The sequence below is a fragment of the Neomonachus schauinslandi genome, chromosome 7, assembly GCF_002201575.2.
Source record: "Neomonachus schauinslandi chromosome 7, ASM220157v2, whole genome shotgun sequence".
NCBI lineage: Eukaryota > Metazoa > Chordata > Mammalia > Carnivora > Phocidae > Neomonachus > Neomonachus schauinslandi.
This window is the reverse complement of record NC_058409.1, coordinates 6013471-6034008: the sequence shown is the minus strand read 5'-3', so window position 1 is coordinate 6034008 and position 20538 is coordinate 6013471. Positions and strand designations below refer to the sequence as shown.

Here is a 20538-nt window from a genome sequence, read left to right as displayed (position 1 = left end):
GTTTTGGCTGTCTGACAATTCTGTAGTATCAAATACATTTGGAACTTGCAATATAAAGATTTTGGTGTCTTTATTATAATAAATGAGTTTGGTCAGTACTTGACAGCGGAGCTTCTTCTCAACAGTGGCACGACTGACATCATGGGTGGGTAAATTCTCTGCTGGGGGCGGGAGGCAGGGGAGGTGCTGTGCTGTGCAATGTAGCATGCTTAGCAGCATGTCTGATCTCTAACCAGGGGTTGTCAAGAGCACTTCCCCCAGCTGTGACAATCAAAAAATGTCTCCAGACATTGCTAAATGTCCCTTGGGGGATGAAAATGCCTCTGGTTGAGAAGCACTGCTCGACAGCACACCTATAGCATAGTAGGAAGACCAGCTAAGCAACAATTAAGTCTTTATTATTCTCTCTCAAACCAAATCAGGTCTTAAGCATTCAACTGTAACACAGCCCATAATCTAACCCATGCCAACACACTGTTAGATTTATAATACCAAGTAAAAATAAGTTAAAAAAATATAAGGCTACCAACCAGTTGGCCTTGTTCTGTCTGGTTCTTGCAACATAATCCAAGATCTTGGAGGTGGCTGTTCTGTTGAAACTAGTTGAATATAAAACACAAAATTAAGCAATATTCTTACACACCTTCCTAAAAAAATTGTTTGAACAAATGACCACTTACTTCTTTTTGCAGTACCTGCCAAATTATCAAGCAAATAGTTCAGTAGCCTTCTTGTTCCATCTGGTTCCAGATAGAGGTTCAATATATCCTGGGTAAGTGGATTTCCTGGAAATATTTTTTAAATAGGTAAAATGAAACCAAGAAAGGTAACAAAATATTTCGAAAGTAAAAAAATACCGAAATTATCAGATCATCTATAACAATGTATACAATTACTTGTAATATACCAAACCCGAGAAAATATTTTTCCAGTTTTTGATAAGAATAAAAATGATTCATACCATGTTCTACAGAAGTAGTCAGAAAATGATTATTGTGGACTGATGTCAATCTAGAAGAGATCTAATAGTGCTCTGTATCTGGCCCTGCCTCAACAACACTTTTATGACAATCAAACCCAAGTGAAACTAGAAGGGGAAGAGTGGGAAGGAGGGTCAGACAAGGGAAAGAGGACAGCCACTATAATGAATCAGAGAATCAAAACTTAAGAATGCAACAAAGCTAACAAGATATCCTAATGACAAATGTAGTCTGCACTTAGATTTTTAAAAATTCTACTAAATAAAGTAATAACAAGATGAGACAGATTTGGTTTAAGATTAAGTCACTAAGGAAAGGGGAAAACCCCAAGGCTGTGAGCCATCCATAAATTCAGTAACTCTTTCCTAAGTGCCAAAAATGAAAGCAAGTGCAATGATTTACATATACCTACAAGAGTCTCAAATCCTCTCAGAAGGATTTCTTATGTGCTTATGAAAATTAACAGTACAATGAACTGCTTGAACAGTGAAGTTCCTACCCACACCACACAAGGGGTATATATATTGTTCTGGATGCCACAGCCCCACTTTAAGAAAGACTAATAAATTTTATAGACTGAAGAAGACAAACGATTTCTAAATCATTATAAAGTGATTATAAGATCTTAACCATGCCAAATGAAAAAAGATTTTCAAAAGATATTGCCCCCCTCACTTTCTCTGCCAGAGAAGTGTTAAAGAGAAAGCCAGCAAAAACAGAAGGTTGAGTAAGATTCAGAGTTTCATAATGTAGTATGACTATGTCCAGTTTCAAGTGAAAATCACTCATCATACCAAAGATTTCAAACTAAATGAAGAAAGATAAACAAGATTCCAACACCAAGATGACAAAAACATTAGAATGATCTGATCTAAATACAGCAGGCATGACAAAAAATGCTTAAATGAGAACTAGCAAAACATGTTTGAAATAAATGAAAAAACAGGAAGACTCAGCAAAGAAAAACAAAGTTTCGGCAAATGAACAAAACATGTTTTTGAAAATGGAAATATTAAAACTGGATAACAGAATAAATGAAATAAAAAGTTCAGTGGATGGGTTCAACAGCAACACACAGGGTCAGAGGAAAGAATCAGTGAACTGAAGACAGAACGGTAAGGATTACCCAATCTGAACAATAGAAAGGGAACTGAAAAAAATGAACAGAGCCTCAGGGACCTGTGGGATCACAACAAAATTCTAAGGTTCATGTCCTCAGAGTTGTGGAAGCAGAGAACAAGAAGCACTGAGCTGAAACAGTACTCAAAGAAATAATGGCTGAAAAACTCCCCAAATTTGGAGAGAAAAACAAACCTGTGGATTCAAAAGTCTGATAAAACCCAAACAGGACACACTTAAAAGAATCCACAGCAAGCCACACCATAATTAAACTTCTGAAAACTAAAGACAAAGAAAAAATCTTGAAGGCAGCCAGAGAAAAACACCTTACCTCTAGGGAGAACATGCTCTGAATAACAGCAGACTTCTCATCACAAGCCACGGTAGTCACAGGGAAGTGGCACAAGATTTTTAAGTGCTGAAAAAAAAGAACTGGCAACCCAGAACCAATATCCAGTGAAAACAGCCTTGAGGAAGGAAGGAGAAATAAAGACATTCTCAAGAGGACAGAAAACTAAGAGAATCTATTGCCAGCAGATCTATCAAAAAAGAATCAGAACAGAAGTTCTCTAAATACAAAGGAAATGATGAAAGAAGGAACCTTGGAACATTATAAAGAAAAAAAGAATATGATCTTCAAAAGGGGGCAAATATAATAGGCTTTCCTTTGCTTAAGCTTTCTCACTCATGTTCAGCCATTAAAATATTTTTGCAACACTGGTTTGGTTCTAAATAAACGTAGAGAAAATATTTAAGACAATGATACTATAAACAGGGAGCAAATAAAAAGTCATCAAGAGAGTTAGGGATTATATATTATATATATACCATTATATAAAATGGTAAAATGATAGCACTAATAGACTTGATAAGTTCTGTATGTTGTCCACAAGAAACTCACTTGAAATGTAACACTATAAAAGCAGGTTGAAAGGAAAAAGATGGTAAAAGATGTCATGAAAACAAAGGAAAGCAGTAGTGACTAATTAGTATCAGATAAAGTTGGTATCAGAGAAGATAAATTTACTAGACACACAAAGTGACATTACATAATGTAAAGCAGAACACATAGCAATTCTAAACACGCATCCACAAAATGACAGAACTGAAAAATATTTTAGGCAAAAACAGAACTGAAAGGACAATAGAGAAATCTCCAATTATGCTGGGAAACTTTAACACTCCTCTCTCAACAACTGACAGAACCAGACAAAAAAACTTCCAACATCATCAATCTAACAGACACTAACTAGGTTAATATATAGGATCCAGTTGAGATTTATAGACCATTCTACCTAATAATACCACAATACATATTCTTGTGCATGCCCAAGGGACATAAACTATGTAAAGACCACACCCTGGGCCATAAACCACCAAACGTCAACAAATTTAAAAGAACTCAAATCATACAAAATTCTTCAACCACAAGGGAATCACACTAAAAATTAGTACTGAAAAGACAAAAGGGAAATCTGGAAACACTTGGAAAATTCTAAACAATCCATGGATCAAAGAGGAAGTTTTAAGGAAAATTTTAAAATACACTGAATTAGTGAAAATGAAAACACACCATATATCAAAATTTGTGGCTGGACACAGATAACATAGAGCCAAGAGGGAAATTTATAGGACCTAATGCATACGTTAGAAAAGGAAAAATCTCAATTCAATAATCTAAACTCTGATCCTAAGAACCTAGAAAGAAGAAAAGCAAAAAGACAGATTAAAAATACTAAAGAATAGGAATCAATGAAATTAAAAACAGAAAAAAGGAATTTTTTAAAAAGCTGTTTCTTTGAAAAGATCAATAAAATTAGTAAACCTCTACCAAGACTGACAAAGAAAATGAAGACAAAAATTACCCATATAAAAAGTGAAAGGGGATATCACTACAAACCTTACAGAAATCAAAAGGATAAGAGAATACTATGAACAACTCTACATACATAAATTTAACAACTTATATGAATGGGCCATTTCCCTGAAAAACACAAACTGTCTGAACTCACTCAGTACATAATTTAAATAGCCCTATACCTATTAAAGGAAATGAATTCATAATTTAAAAACTACCAGAAAAGAGGGGCGCCTGGGTGGCTCAGTCAGTGAAGCATCAGATCATGATCGTCTCAGGTCATGATCTCAGGGTTGTGGGATCAAGCCCCATGTCAGGCTTCATATTCAGCGTGGAGTCCACTTGAGATTCTCCCTCTTCCTGTGCCCCTACCCCTGCTCGCGGCGTGCTCTCTAAATAAATAAATAAATAAATAAATAAATAAATAAATAAATAAATAAAATCTTAAAAACTGCCAGAAAAGACCAAACTGTTTTGCAGGAAAATTCTACTAAACACTTAAAAGAATTAACTCTAATTCTACAGAATGTCAGAAAACAGAAGATGAGGGGGCGCTTGGGTGGCTCAGTCATTAAGCGTCTGCCTTCAGCTCAGGTCATGATCTCAGGGTCCTGGGATCAAGCCCCGCATCGGGCTCCCTGCTCAGCGGGAAGCCTGCTTCTCCCTCTCCCACTCCCCCTGCTTGTGTTCCCTCTCTCGCTGTGTCTCTGTCAAATAAATAAATAAAATCTTAAAAAAAAAAGAAGATGAAGGAACACTTTCAAATTCATTTCATAAAGCTAGTATTACCTAAATACCAAAACCAGACAGTGAGCATACAAATAAAAGACAAATACCCCTCATGAATACTGAGTCAAAAATCCTTAAGAAAATATTAGCATACAGAAGTAAGCAATAGGGCGCCTGGGTGGCTCAGATGGTTAAGCGTCTGCCTTCGGCTCAGGTCATGATCTCAGGGTCCTGGGATCGAGTCCCGCATCAGGTTCCCTGCTCAGTGCAGAGCCTGCTTCTCCCTCTCCCTCTGCCACTCCCTCTGCTTGTGCTCTTCTGTCTATCTCTCTGTCAAATAAATAAATAAAATCTTTAAAAAAAAGAAGTAAGCAATAAATAAAAAGAATGAGAACCATAACCAAGTGGGGTTTATTCTAGGAATACAAGGCTGGTTCAATATGCAAAAATCAATTATAAGGCTAAAGGAACAAAATTACATAATCCTATCAACTGATGCAAAATAGACATTTCACAAAATTAAAAACCCATTCATGATTAAAAACTCCAGAAAAAAAAGAAATAGAGGGAAACTTCCTCAAATTGATAAAAGACAATCCACAAAATACCTACTGTTAACATTATACTTAACAGTGAAGACAGAATACTTTCAAAGATCAGGAAAAAGAGGGTGTCTGTTCTCACAACTCTTATTCAACATAGTGCTAGAAGTTCTAGTCAGCACAATAAGGCAAGAAAAAGAAAAAGCAGACATATTGGTAAGCAAGAAATAAAATCATCCATATTTGGAGATGACATAATTTTCTACTACATGGAAAATTCCCCCCAAATTAAAAAATTTACAAAAAAGAGTAAAAAAAAAAAAAAAAAAAGCAACTCCTAGAACTAGAAGTGAATTCAACAGGGTGGAGGACACAAGATAAAAATACAAAAATCCAATTCAAAAAGATATATGCACCCCTATGTTTACTGCAGCATTATTTACAATAGCCAAGATATGGAAGCAACCCAAGTATCCATCCACAGATGAATGGATAAAAATGTGGTATATATGTACAGTGGAGTATTACTCAGCCATTAAAAAAAAGAGTGATCTTGCCATTTGCTACAACATGAATGGACCTATAGGATATTATACTAAGTGAAATAAGTCATACAGAGAAAGAAAAATATGGTATCACTTATAAGTAGAATCTAAAAAAACGAAGCAAATGAACAAGCAAACAAACAAACAAAAACCAGACTGTTAAATACAGAAAACAAACAGGTGGCTGCCAAAGGGAAGGGGGTAATGGGAGGATGGATGAAAGACGTAAAGGAAACGAAAAATCCCCGTTGTATTTCTATATGCCCAGGAATGTACACATGGACAGCAAAATTTAAAACACTATCAGTTACAATCATTCAAAAAAACCCACCAAAAACAAAAAGAAATAAATCTAACAAAACATTTACATAACTTATATACCAAAAACTACAGAATATTGATGACAAAAATCAAAGCTCTAAATATAGGGAGAGATATGGCATGTTCACGGATCAGAAGATTCAGTTCTCCCCAGTTTGATCTCCAGGTTTCACACAATTCCGATCAAAATCCCAGCAATATTTCTTGTGACTAGAGACAAGGTTATTCTAAATGCATACGGAAAGGCAAAGGAACTAAAACAGTTTAAAATGTTTTGAAAAAAGACAACCATAGGAGAGGAATCAGTCTATCCTATTTCAAGACTTAATTACCCTATTTCAACTTTCAAGTAACTACTGGCAAAGGAATAGACACATACACCAATGGAAAAGAGAGAATCCAGAAATAGATCCACACAGATATGTCCAACTGATCTTGGGAAAAGGTGTAAAGGCAATTCAATGGAGGACAGACTTTTCAACAAATGGTGCTAGACCAACTGGACATTCATACACTAAGCATGAACCTTCAACTAATCCTCCCTTCTTTTTAGCTCAATTTTAACTCCAAATAGATCACAGACTTAAATGTAAAACATAAAACCATGAAACTTTTTTTTAAAAAAGATTTATTTTAGAGAGAGAGTGGGGGGAGGGGGAGAGGGAGAGAGAATCTCAAGCAGACTCCCCACTAAGCACAGGGCCTGATGTGGGGCTCCATCTCACGACCCTGAGATCATGACCTGAGCTGAAATCAAGAGTCGGACGCTCAACTGACTGCTGCGCCACCCAGGCACCACAAACCATGAAACCTCTAGTACAAAACACAGGAGAAAATCTCTGGGATCTAGAGCTATTCAAAGCATTCTCAGACTTGACACCAAAAAGCAAGATCCATAAAAGGAAAAATGATAAACAACTTTATCAAAACTAAAAACTTCTGCTATATACAAGACCCTGTATGATATTGTGATTTATAATAAGAAATATATATATGTATCTGGTCTTCATCCACTTTCTTAAAGCTCCTAAACCCCTTAAAATTTCCTATGTGAAGAAGTTGTAGAGGTGTCTCTTGTTAACAAAGTAACTTTCAGACCCCACCTAAGGACTGGAGACTGCTTGACAGAGGAACCAACCATGTGACCAGAGAGCTGGAATTTTCACAGTCCCACCCTAGAGGAAAAGGGGACTGGAAGTTGGCTCAATCATCAAGGCTAATGATTTAATCATACCTATATGTTATGAAGCCTCTGTTAAAAACTCAAAAGCATGGGTTCAAAGAGCCTCCAGGTTGGTGAACACATGGAGATTCAGGGAGAATGGCATGCCTGGAGAGAGCATGGAAGCTCCATGCCTCTCCCCCATACCTTGCCTTATGCATGCATCTCTTCCATCTGGCTATTCCTGAGTTATATCCTTTTATAAAAAACTGGGAATCTAGTGAGTAAAAGGGTTTCCTGATTACTGTGAGCCACTCTAACAAATTAATGGAACCCAAGAAGGGGTTGTGGGAACCTTGGTCAGAAGCACAGGCAAGGAGCCATCGTGTAGGACTGAACCCTTATCCATGGAATCTGATGCTATCTTCGGGTACGTAGTGTCAGAATTTAGTTGAATTACAGGACATCTAGCTGGTGTCCTAGAACGGCTTGTTGGTGTGGGGGAAAGCCCCCCAGCACTGGAACTGGGCGTGTTAAGTGGATGAGAAGACTACATATTGGGAAAACAATGTTTGCAAATCACATCTTGGTCAAAGGCCTAGTATCTAGAATATATAACAGACTCCCAAAACGCAACAGCATAAAACAGTCCAATTGGATAGAACGTGGCAAAGACATGAAGACTATACCACAGATGATGACATACAGATAATAAGGACATGCAAAGATGTGCAATATCTTCAGCTAACAGGGAAATGAACATTAAAACCACAATCAGATATCACTACACATCTATCAGAAAGGCTAAAGTAACAACAGTGACAACACCAAGCTGGTGAGGATTCAGAATAACTGGATCACTCATTTATCACTGGTGAAAATGTTAGATAGTACAGCCACTCTGGAAAACAGTTTGGCCGATTCCTACAAAACTAAACATGACACTAACATGTGACTGAGCCAACTGTACTGCTGGGCATTTATCCTAAAGAAATGAAGACTTATGTTCACATAATACCCTGTACGCAGCTCATAGCTGCCTCATCCGTAATAGCCAAATATTGGAAACCAGCCAGATGTTCTTCAACAGGTGACTGGCTAAACAAACAATGATACATCCACACCATGGAACACTGCTCATCAACATAAAGGAGCAAACACGCAACAACCTGCGTGATTCACCAAAGAATTAACCTGAGTGGAATAAAACCGATCTCAGAAGGTTACATACAGCATGATTCTACTTATACAATATTCTTGAAATAACAAAACTATAGAAATGGAAAACATATCAGTGGTTGTCTGAAGTTAGTAAGTGAGCTGGGGCAAGCTCAGAAAAATAAGAGGATTTGTCCAAAAAAAAGGTACAATCAGTGAAACTATCCTTCCGAGAAAGAAACATAAAACCTAGATGTCAAACATTAGAGGATCTTTCTGAAATGGAAGAGGAACAGATCCTCAAAAACTAAGGTGCCACAAAGACTGCCCTTCCCCTCCCCCAAACACTTCAAAGGCTTTCATACACATCAACTCAATGTGAAAATCCGTGACCAATGACCGTCATTTCAAATAAAGTTTGTGAATCCTTAGAGAAATGAGTACAGTCAAAGGTTTGTAAAATAAATACTGCAAGATTATAAAACCTGAAAGTACTGAAAGAACATAAAAACAGTAGCTGCCTCTGGGATGAGAAAGGGCCTGAAGAAGAACAAAGAGGGTTTTCAGACTCTGTAATGCCCTGTTTCTTTTGCATTAGAAAACGGACACAAACGTGACAAAATATTGTTAATTCTAATGGTCAGTATACAGATACACGTTGCTATGTTTTACATTTTTGTTTTAGAAAGCGGACACAAACGTGACAAAATATTGTTAATTCTTATGGTCAGTATACAGATACATGTTGCTATGTTTTACATTTTTGTTTTTCAAAGTTAAAACAAGAAAATTTAAAAAATAGGGAGACAGAAAGATCTACAGCTCACATTTCTCTGACCTCTATTTTAAGAAGCCTCAGCCAAGTCCATCCCACATAGAAAAACACTTTTCCAAAGAACCATTTAGAAAGCTGATATTTATTGAGAATGGTTTTATATACATCTGTAAATGTATTATTTATATTTTTCTATTTCATTTGTTTTTGTGAAATTCCTGTTAACCTTTATGATATGAAATGGATTTACAGGAATAAAACCTCATTTTACAATCTGCATACTCTTAAGAAATAAGAGTACAATTCTTGAAGACTTCATTATGTGACTGTTTTTTTAGGAACTGATTCTAGAGTAAGGTGGATACAAGATTGGCAAATAATCACTTAATGTGATAAAAAAATTCTAGGTATTGACATATTATTAAAATAGGACTTTCAATCTTGCTGCTTTAAAAAACATATTTCCCAATAGTTCTCACTGGATAAATTATGTCCCCAAATTCTAATAGAGTAATGAAGTCCTCATAAACCAAGTTTTAAAAAATGATCAAAAACTGTTATTAGCAGGTCCAAATGGCTCAATAATTTTTTACTCATTGATTTCTGCACTTTGTGAGTCTCCATTTTTTCAGGTTTGAATACAAGGGGGGGGAAAAGCTGTTTATAGTATGATGAAATAAAGTATGACCTCAGGAATGCATTATCAGAACACAGAACTGATCAAAACAAAGGATAGAGAGCAAAGCTGGGCTAGGAGTGAAAAAGAATACGAAGATTAAGAGACAGTCTACAGGTGGACAAGAGAGAAAATCACTGGAATATATCTAAGGAACTGATGAAGTTTGGGGAAGAGTGAGCCTGCAAATCCCTGGCAAAAGGATTCCCTTTTACAGCTTCTCTAGACTTAAAGACATACATACAAACCACAAGAAACACAAATAGGGGAAGTCATACCTTTCAGGCCTAAAGTCTGCAACTGAAACAGTTTTCCCAGCTCAAAAGGCAGAACTCGTAACAGGTTGTTATTTAAATGGAGTTCCCTGTGGATGTAAAAGTTCCATGTCAGAAGATAGATAACCTTTTAACTCATAGCTAAAATCAGCAATATAGTTTCTAAGAATATAGTCTTGTAAGAATGACAAAATTGTATAGTATATTCTAATGTCAGTGCATTAGAATATACTATAGTGTGTGTGTGTGTGTGTGTGTATTACACAGTGAAGTACAGTGCTTCTCAAACGATCGATGGTAAAAAACAAAACATAACAAAATAACCCCAAACTGCCACAGACCAATACGTTTTTAAAACACAAGGAAAAAATGAATTAGAAAAATGAGATGAGAAAAAAGAAAAGACCAACAAAACACAAGCCCTAATTTTTAAAGAGCATTAAATTTAACAGATACAAAACTACTCTCACACACTGTATATGTGACTGCAGGCTGACGACACAGTCTGCAAACGGGCATGGTCCATGCACCACCCCGGGAGCAGCACTGACCCAGCATATGTGGAGTCTACCACACAGCTTTAAGAAAGTGGAAATGAGAAAACAAACTAACATGTGAATTGTTAAAGGAGAATTAAAATGATCGTGTAGCACCAACTGAAAATAGCTTATGTAGCTGCAAAATGAAGTCTATCGTTAACATTTCTCCAAATTGACTAAAGTTTCACTTTAGAAATAATGGCAGCTATACTAACTACCAATGATTATTTTAATGATTTTTTTGGTACAGATAACTACAACTATCAAAGGAATCTCCAGGGGCGCCTGGGTGGCTCAGCCGTTAAGCGTCTGCCTTCGGCTCAGGTCATGATCCCAGGGTCCTGGGGTCGAGCCCCGCATCGGGCTCCCTGCTCTGCGGGAAGCTTGCTTCTCCCTCTCCCACTCCCCCTGCTTGTGTTCCCTCTCTCCCTCTGCCTCTGTCAAATAAATAAATAAAATCTTAAAAAAAAAAAAAGGAATCTCCAGTAGGAAAAAAAAAGACCCAACATTGAGACACTTAAATTTCCTCCAATTAAATTTTATTTATCAATTTTTAAATGTAAGTACTACTTCCATAATCCCTGGTTCTTGGAATTTAAATGAACCTTGGTGGGGCGCCTGAGTGGTTGAGTCGTTAAGCGTCTGCCTCCGGCTCAGGTCTTAGTCCCAGGGTCCTGGGATCGAGCCCTACATCAGGCTCCCTGCTCCTCGGGAAGCCTGCTTCTCCCTCTCCCACTCCCCCTGCTTGTGTTCCCTCTCTCTCGCTATGTCTCTGTCAAATAAATAAATAAAATCTTTTTAAAAATAAATAAATGAACCTTGGTTATTACTTAGTGAACCAGAGGTTGGTGAGGCCATAAACTGAACAAGAACAACTAGTTCTAAATAATTTGTTCCCATTTTTTTCCACATACATCACATGGGAAAGGAGGTCTTTTAAGGAGATTAAAACTGATCATAGTATATACTCAGTAATTAAGCCTAAAACAATGTCAAAAAGCTGGACTAGGAGCAATAAAGAAACTGTCACAAGGTCCTTATTCCTTTTTACTATGCAGCAAATGGCAGAAGGCAACATAAAAGCCAGTGGAATCAGAAAAAAGGCAGGTAACATGAAATGGGGGCAAGATTTTCATTAGGATTAATATAATAACTACAAATTAGCTTTATATTCAACTTGAGTAGGTTCCATCTACGTTACAAAACAGACATAATAAAATAAATAGCAATTACCATTTATTAAATACAGTATGTGTCAGGCAGGGCGCTAGTAGCTTCTTACTCATTCTTTCAGATATATCTAATCTCAGCCCTGGTTAGGTAACTACTATACAGTAACTGTATACAGGACAAAACGCTCAGCAAGGTTAAGGAGCTTGCCCAAATTCACACACCTTGCAAATGGCAAAGTCAGGATTCCAAATTGAACTGTGTGACTTCACAGCCTATCTACCTCCTATACTCCACATTACAGTCCACCAAATCTAATGACTAATTTTAGCTTCTTTCAAGTCCAGACTTTATTACTATCATGCATACAAGCCCAGGGATGGCCAAAAAGTTTTTGCTCATTAGCAATGGTTTCTGGGACCCTGTGTTAGCCATGGTGTGGTGCCCCAGAATTTCAGAAGAAAAAGCACCACAACCATCTGTCATTATGTGGGATAACATAACTGCCTTCTATTTGTTGACCCCCACTTTGTCCAAAAATCTTGTTTAAGAATAAAGTATATTACACAAAATATAGCAATAAAACAAATTTTAGGCAATGAATCTACTGGATTTATTATTTGTTGGTTGACATTCAATTTTCCCAGAAAACTTTATAGTTATGTTTGCTTTCGTTCAAATACCATTTAATTAGTAGTGCTGTTTCCTGGCAAATAAATGCTCTATTTTGTTTCTAGGGGGTATAAAGTCATATAGGAAATCGAATCTGCACACCTGAGTGATACCATGTTTCCGAGTTCTGCCGGTAAACTCCGGATTTTATTAGAGGACAGGTCCAGATATACCAGATTGTGGAGCTTGGCAATGTCTGAAGGAATGCGGGACAGAGAATTGTCACTCAGATGCAAAGCTGTCAAGTGAGTGAGGGACCACAAAGATGAGCTTAAGCTTCTTACTTTTCCTGTAAGAGAAGAAAAAAATGGGGAAAGGATTATATAGTGGTCTCTACAATCTGGTCCCTGGATTAAGGAACATTTAGATGTTTCAATGAGTAATAATTTATCATTTAAAAAATTGTGAGGAAGGGTTTAACAGGAGAAAGCTTACCTATTCTAAGGACAATACACTGTTACGACTAGGTTATAAATTCTCCTTAGCAAACTAAAAAAAAACCTCAACGTTTAGATTGCATCATCATTTTTAAGAGCACAATAGTTAAGACTTTATCCTTTAAGGTTGCCTTAACTATGACATGAAAGAAACGGTACAAATAACTTATACTAATGATAAATCCAGTATTTTAACATGATTAATTTAAAATTATGCCCCCAAAAAATCAAATCCAGTATCTCAGATGCTTTTCCTAGCTATACTCTAGAAAACAAGAATTCTGACTGAAAACAAAAGGTAAATAATATATTCTCAGCTTAGCGAAGTTTTAAGACCAGGGTACCCAAGTGGTAATTCCATCAAGAATCATGTAACAAAAAAAAAAGCTGTACTGAATAATTACAAGTAAAAATACTTGCCCAGAAATATTACAGATATGAACTTATAAATATATGATCAAACAGTAGTAGACACACGATTCAGTAACTAAGAAAAGAATAATTTCTTTCAATGCAACATTAAATCAGTACTTTGGTACATTTTGATAAGATAACAACCATTTCTACAATCCATCTAAGAACTAAGAACTTTCCCCCAATCTCTTTAATGGTCCAGGATCTAGTCTGAGACAGAATGAAACAAACAGATGTAATGGAAACACACTAGTCTTTACGAACTGATTTTCTCTTGGCGGAAAAACCAATCTTGAGACTTCTAATCAAGATGGAGTAACAGGGACCAAATTTACTATCCTACCTGAACAACTACCATACCAGACAATATACATGAATCAACAAATTTCAGAGATCAGACATCAACCAGTGCATAACAGTGACCCCTGAAGGATCACTAACAAGGCAGGCCCTACAACTGTCTCAGCCTGTGGACAACAGCACAGGGAGGGGATCCCGGGGGCAGCACAGTGATCTCCCCCAAGTTCTGGAGACAGAGAAGCCAAGATGACTAGAATTTACAAAGGGAGAGTACCAGAAAGGAGAGAGATGAACAAATAAAGAAGTCTGGAGATGGGAAAAAGGTCCCCCCTCAAGTTTTCAGCTGAGTATTGATCAATATAAAAATGGGAGAAATTGCCTAAGCCAGAGGAACACTCAAAAGGAGTAGAAACAACAATCCCCAGGTTTACACAGAACTGAGGCTAGCTGGTGTTCCCAACTACAAAAGGAAAAGACCTCATAATTCATAAGGTGCTGGACTTAGAAAATCAGCCCTAGACTAGAGACCACTCTGCTCTCACCTAAGAAAGTTAAAAGAGCAAGCCTCAAAAGAATTACACTGATTCTAACTGTATCCCAAAACAAAGCTCAATACAGGTTATAGGAATACAAAAATATGCAACACCCAACAAGGCAAAATTCACAATATCTGGCACCCAATAAAAAAATTACCAAGCATGCAAAAGAGGAAAATAACAGTAATAATGAAGAGAGAAAACAATCAAAACCAGTTAAGAGAGAATGATGATAAAATTAGTAGACAGTTATTGGAAGCTACTGTAACTGTATTCTATACAGTCAGAAACTAGAAGACTAAACTTGCTAACCAGAGATACAAGATAGCATAGACACCCAAACTGAACTTCTAAAAAGTTGAACACCATGTCTAAAATGAAGATACAGCAATAAAATTACCCAAAATGAAACAGAGAGAGAGAAAAATACTGAAAAAATTCACATCCATGCACTCCTCAAAACTTTAAACAGCCTAATATATTTGTAATTGAAGTCCCCAAAACAGGTATGAGTTGGGGACAGAAAAAAAAAAAAAACTTAATAAACCCAAAAGACAACTACATATCCACATGCAAAAGAATAAAGTTAAACCCTTACCTCACACCATATACAAAAAGTAACTCAAAAACTCTTGGACGAAAACAGAGGCATTAATCTTCATGACCTGACAATATGCAATGGTTTATTAGATATGACACTAAATAGCACAAGCAACAAAAAAATATGTTAAATTGTAATTCACCAAAATTAAAACCTTTTGTGCCTCAAAGAACACCATCAACAAAGTGAAAAGACAATCCACAGGAGAAAATATTTGAAAATCATAGATTTATTAAGACATTTGTATCCAGAATATATAAAGAACTGATACAATTCAGTAAAAAAAGACAAATAATTCAATTTAAAAGTGGGCAAAGAACAAACAGGTACTTCTCCAAAGAAGATACACAAGTGGCCAACAAGCACATGAAAAGATGCTCAGTATCGCCAGCCATCAGGGAAAGGCAAATCAAAAAGAACAATGATACACTACTTCATATGCACTAAGAGGACTATGATAAAAAAGACATAGATGATAACAAGTATTGGCAAGGAGTAGAGAAACTGGAACCTTCATACACTGCTGGTAGAAACATAAAGTAATGAAGCCACTTCGGAAAATTGTATGGCAGCTCCTCAAAAAGGTTAAACACAAGTTACCACATGAGCCAGCAATTCATTCCTACATATATACCCAAAAGAAAGGAAAAAATGAGTCCACACAAAAACTTACACACGAGTATTCACAGCAGAATTATTCTTAAGAGTCATGAAGCAGAAACAATTCAAATGTCCATCAACAGTTCAATGGATAAGTAAAATGTGGTATATTCATTCAACAATATATGAAATATTAATACATGCTAAAACATGCATAATCTTAAAAACATTTTGCTAAATGGAAAAGCTGGTGACCACATATTATGGGATTCGATTTACCTGAAATGTCCAGGAGAGTAACAAATCCACTCAGACAGAAAGAAAGATTAATGCTTACCAAGGGCGGGCTAGTTGAGATGAAATGGGGAATGGCTGCTAACGTGTACAGGGTTTCTTTTGGGGACAATGAAAATGCCAAATTGTGGTAATGGGTGCTCAATTCTGTGAATATACAAAACCACTAAATGTGCATTTTAAGTGGGTGAATTATGTAAATTATATCTCAAGCTATTACCAAAAAGAAAGAAAAAGAAGTTGATGAAGAGAGGCAGAAAATTCTCCACTTCTGATGAAAAGTATAAACCCAGACACAAAAAGCTCAATGAACCCCAAGTACATGAAAACTCCATAAAGAGCAAGAAAGAAAACTACAGGAAGGCACATCTTCATCGTCGGCTTAAAACAAATGATAAACAGAAAATCTTAAGAGCTGTCAGAGGAAAAATAATTACACAGAGAAACAAAGATAAAAAGGTCTGCAGACTTCTACTTGTAAACAATGCAAGAGAGAAGACAGCAGAGCAAAATCTTTAATGTACTGAAAGAAAAAAAATCCTACGAACCTAGCAACCCAGCAAAAATATCTTTCAAAAATGAAGGCAAGTTACAAGATAAAAAGAGCTACAGAGACGGATGGTAGTGATGGTAGCACAACATTGTAAATGTATTTGATAAAAACCTTCCCACAAACAAGATTCGAGAACCAGAGATGCTCATTGGTGAATACAACCAAACATTTAAGGAAGAACTAGTAACAATTCTACAGATTGATCCAGAAAACTGAAAACAAAAAGATACCTTCCAATTCATTCTATGAGGCAAACATCACTAGTTTACCAAAACCAAATAAAACTAGTACAAAAAAAAAAAAAAATACAAATCAAATCCAACAATATATTAATAGGATAATGACCAAGTAAGATTTGTGCCAGGAAATCCAAGGTTTGTTAAACGTTTGGGGGAAAAAAAGGATTCAAAAAACTTTTCTTAGAAAAGAGAATCATCTATGTAGATATAGAAAAACACCTGACAAAATCAACATTTAAAATCAGCACTTAATCAAATCAAATCATGAATTAAATTTAAAAAAAAAAGCTCTCTCAGTAAGCTTAGAACAGAACTTCTTCAATCTTGACAAAGGGCATCAATAAGAAGGTTAGTGGGAAGGGAATAAATGTTTTCCTCCTAAGATAAGAAACAAAGCAAGATATGTTCCACTATCACCACTCCCATTCAAATTACGCTGGAAGTTTCAGCCAATGCAATAAGACAAGAAAAATTTAAAGGTGGAAAGACAGAAGTCATGTTTATCTGCAAATGGCACAATCATCTATGTAAAATCCTAAGAATCTACAAAAATACTACTAATAAGCGAGTCTAGCAAGGTTGCAGAATAATGTATCAATATACAAAATATCTACTGTATTTTTATATATAGCAACACACAATCAGAAACTGGTATTTAAAATAACATTTACAACAGAACGAAAATTATGAAACAGAGGCAAATCTGACCCCCCAAAAATGTGCAGAACCTGTGTACTAAGAACTACAAAACACCCTGAAAGAAATCCAAGAAGTCCTAAGTAAGTAAAGAGATACACAGTGTTCACAGATCAGAAGATTCAGTATCATTAAGATAATTATATCTCCCTAAACTGATTTACAGAGAGTCAACACAGTCACAATCAAAATGCCAGCATGTCTGAAACTGGCAAGCTGATTCTAAAATTCACATGGAAATTCAAAGGCCTTACAAAATTCAAAACAACTTGGAAAAATAAGAAAGCTGGAAGACTAACACTACCTGAGTTTAGAGAGAGAGAAGCAGGCTCCCCGCTGGGCAGGGAGCCCAATGGTGGGGCTCGATCCCAGAACCCTGGGATCATGACCTGAGCTAAGGGCAGTCGCTTAACCAACTGAGCCCTACCCGGGTGCCCCCTGATTTTAGAACTTATTATATAAAGAACTCTCAAAACTCAATAATTAACAACCCAATTTTCAAAGATTCAAGATTTTATTTATTTATTAGAAAGAGCACGTGAGAGAAAGAGCGGGAGAGGGAGAAGCAGACTTCCTGCTGAGCAGGGAGCCCAATCCCAGGACCCTCAGGATCAGGACCTGAGCCACCCAGGCTCCCACAACCCAATTTTCAAAACAGGTAAAACATTTGAACAGACACTTCACCAAAGATGACATAAACATGGCATATAATCACATGAAAAAAATACTCAACATCAGCATCGTTAGGGAAATGCAAATTAAAACCACAATTAGATACCACTAGCAAGGTTGTAAAATAAAGTACGCACCCAGAAGAATGGCTAAAACTAAAAAGACTCACCTTGCCAAGTGTTGGTGAGGATATGGATCAAAGATATCTAGTAGGAATGTAAAATAAGAAAAACTCTGCAAAAACAGTTTGAGTTTTTTAAAAAACCTTAACTTCCTGATGATCAGGTTCATTCTTATGTATTTGCCTAAGAGAAATAGTTACACCCTCTACAAAGAATTGGACATAAATGTAGCTTTATTTGTAATAGCCAAATACTAGAAACCATCCAAATATGTTCAACAACAAGTAAATGGATAAACTAACGCTGCATGTCCAAATAATGGAATAGTAATAAAAAGAATGAACTATTAAAAATTCAACTGAGTGGATGAATTATCAAAATAAGTAGAGAAGCTAGACCAAAAAGAAAAAAAAAGGACATACTGTATCACTTCCTTTATATAAAAATTCTACAAAATTTAAACCAATCCAGAAGAGTGGTTGCCTGGGATCAGGGAAGGGGATGGAGAAATGAAGGAGGTAGGGGAAAGGAATTACAAATCTGGGGGAATGATGGATATGTTCCTTGAATGTGGTGATGGTTTCAAAGATGTATACATAGATCCAAATATAGCATCACATCATTCACTTTGCATACCTGCAGATTATTACATGTCAACTATACCTCAATACAGCTGTGTAACAAAATCTATCTTGATCTGAGAAAGTGTCTTTCCTTACTGTATAAAAATTAGAATTTACAGCATAGCCTATTTGTAAAACAAATTTATTTACTTTTTAGTTCATAAAACTAAAGCACACAGCTAATATTCAATATAAATACTTAAAACATCACAAACTACTGAGTGCATGTTTTGCATGTGTTTCATCCTCAAGACACCACTTAACAAAAAAAGGTAGAAGGACTTGAGAAATGCATTTTTATACCTGAACTTAATAGGAAGGATACAAAATTCTCAATCAAGAAGGTAACCAAAAAGGAAACCAAAAAGTCTGGGAAGAAGGGAGGGGGGGGGGGGGAATCAAGTATAAGGAATTATGTATAAATGTATCAATCATACAGGGCTGAAGGGAGAGGGAAGACTCAGATCTCTACCATATACAGAGAAGTAAAACTGAAATAAATCTCTAAATGATAAAAAACCAGAAAAGTAATGGAAGACAATATTTCTAAACGTAACTCAAATCCTAGAATCCAAAAATGAAAACACAATTCATTTAAATTCAAAACCTCTATAATGTGGAGATGCCACCACGTATGGCAGTCAAAGAGATAACATTCATTTATTCAGTCAACTTTCAGTGACTGGTGTGCTGGTGTGGGGACAGAATGGTAAATACCAAGCCCCTACGCTCAGGATTTTTTATGTGAGGTCCATGATGAAAAATAAAAAGTAAAACAAAATTAGGAAAATGAACAACAGATAAGAACAAGTAAATTATTCAAGAACAAACAAAAGGGTCAGTTATAAAAAAAAAAAGTTGATTTCAGTAATAAAATATATGCAAATTTAAACAATAAAATATTCATTTCTACTTAGGCAAATAGCAAAATAATATTAGTATCCAGTATCCACAAGGCTAAGAGGGTTAACAGATACACTCATTCATTACGGGGAAACTACCACTATATTTTGAAACCAATCCTACTGGTTTCCTACTAAAAGTTTAAATATGAATATCCTTTGCCCCACCACAATTCCTCAATTAGATAAATCTCTACTGGTGGAACTATGTAATCCAGGAAATTAAGGTCTCTAATTTTTGAGAGAGGTCAATGAACAAAAGACAGTTACCTTTTGAAATTCTGAGGTTATCTACTTACTTCTCCATAAAATTGTACATTTTCATATGCACCCAAAAATTTACATTCAATTTTAAGCAGCTTTGTGACTTGAGAAATGCAGAGATTATCCTGACCTAAATTAAGAGGTGTGTTTTGAGAAGTAATTCCATTCTAAAGTGTCCAGAATCCTTTATTGTTAAATACCAGGAGACGGGGGGAATCTAAATAGTGTTCCCTGAAATCAGAGGGGTGATCAGCAAACACTAAAGGGACCAGGTGTAATTAACATACCTACGAAGAAATCAAAATTATTACCTCCACATACGTAGATTTAGAAAAAACAAGAAAAAATCTTGAGTGAATCTCTAAAACTGGCATTTTAGAAGAGCAATTACAGTTGATCTCCATTTTTCCTAGACTCTGTATTTGTGAATTCTACTCCCTCAGGTTTACTTGTAAACCCAAAAGCAACTCCTCTAGCTCTGTCACTCATTCACAAACAGGCAGAATAGCAAAAACAGTAGTCACCCAGAACAGTTCTGAGATGAGGTCCAACAAGGCAACACTCTGGCCTCTTGCTCCGCCTTTTACAAAGTGAAAAAGTGCCTTATATACTATTGAGTGCCACAGTTTTTGCATATTTGTGCTTTTTGTGGGTGATTTGGGGTTTACATGGCCCCCAAGCATGATGCTGAAATGCTAAGTGCAAGGCTGTGATGTGCCCAGTGTTTTAGGTAAGCTGCCTTCAGGCATCAGTTACAGTGTCCA

The 20538-nt window shown here is 36.2% G+C and overlaps 2 protein-coding genes across 2 annotated transcripts in view; one reads left to right on the top strand and one right to left on the bottom strand.

The window, feature by feature from the left end:
- Positions 1-20538, top strand: part of RASGEF1C (RasGEF domain family member 1C) — an 838438-nt gene that overhangs the window by 472100 nt on the left and 345800 nt on the right. The window lies entirely within an intron of this gene.
- The window catches only part of CNOT6 (CCR4-NOT transcription complex subunit 6), a 68646-nt gene that overhangs the window by 8747 nt on the left and 39361 nt on the right, over positions 1-20538 (bottom strand). The window contains exons 3-6 of the mRNA XM_044916748.1: positions 12624-12810; positions 10144-10229; positions 696-785; positions 531-599 (exon numbers count right to left, since the gene is read on the bottom strand). Of these exons, the coding sequence (XP_044772683.1) occupies positions 531-599; positions 696-785; positions 10144-10229; positions 12624-12810 (432 nt within the window). The remainder of the gene's footprint in view (positions 1-530; positions 600-695; positions 786-10143; positions 10230-12623; positions 12811-20538) is intronic.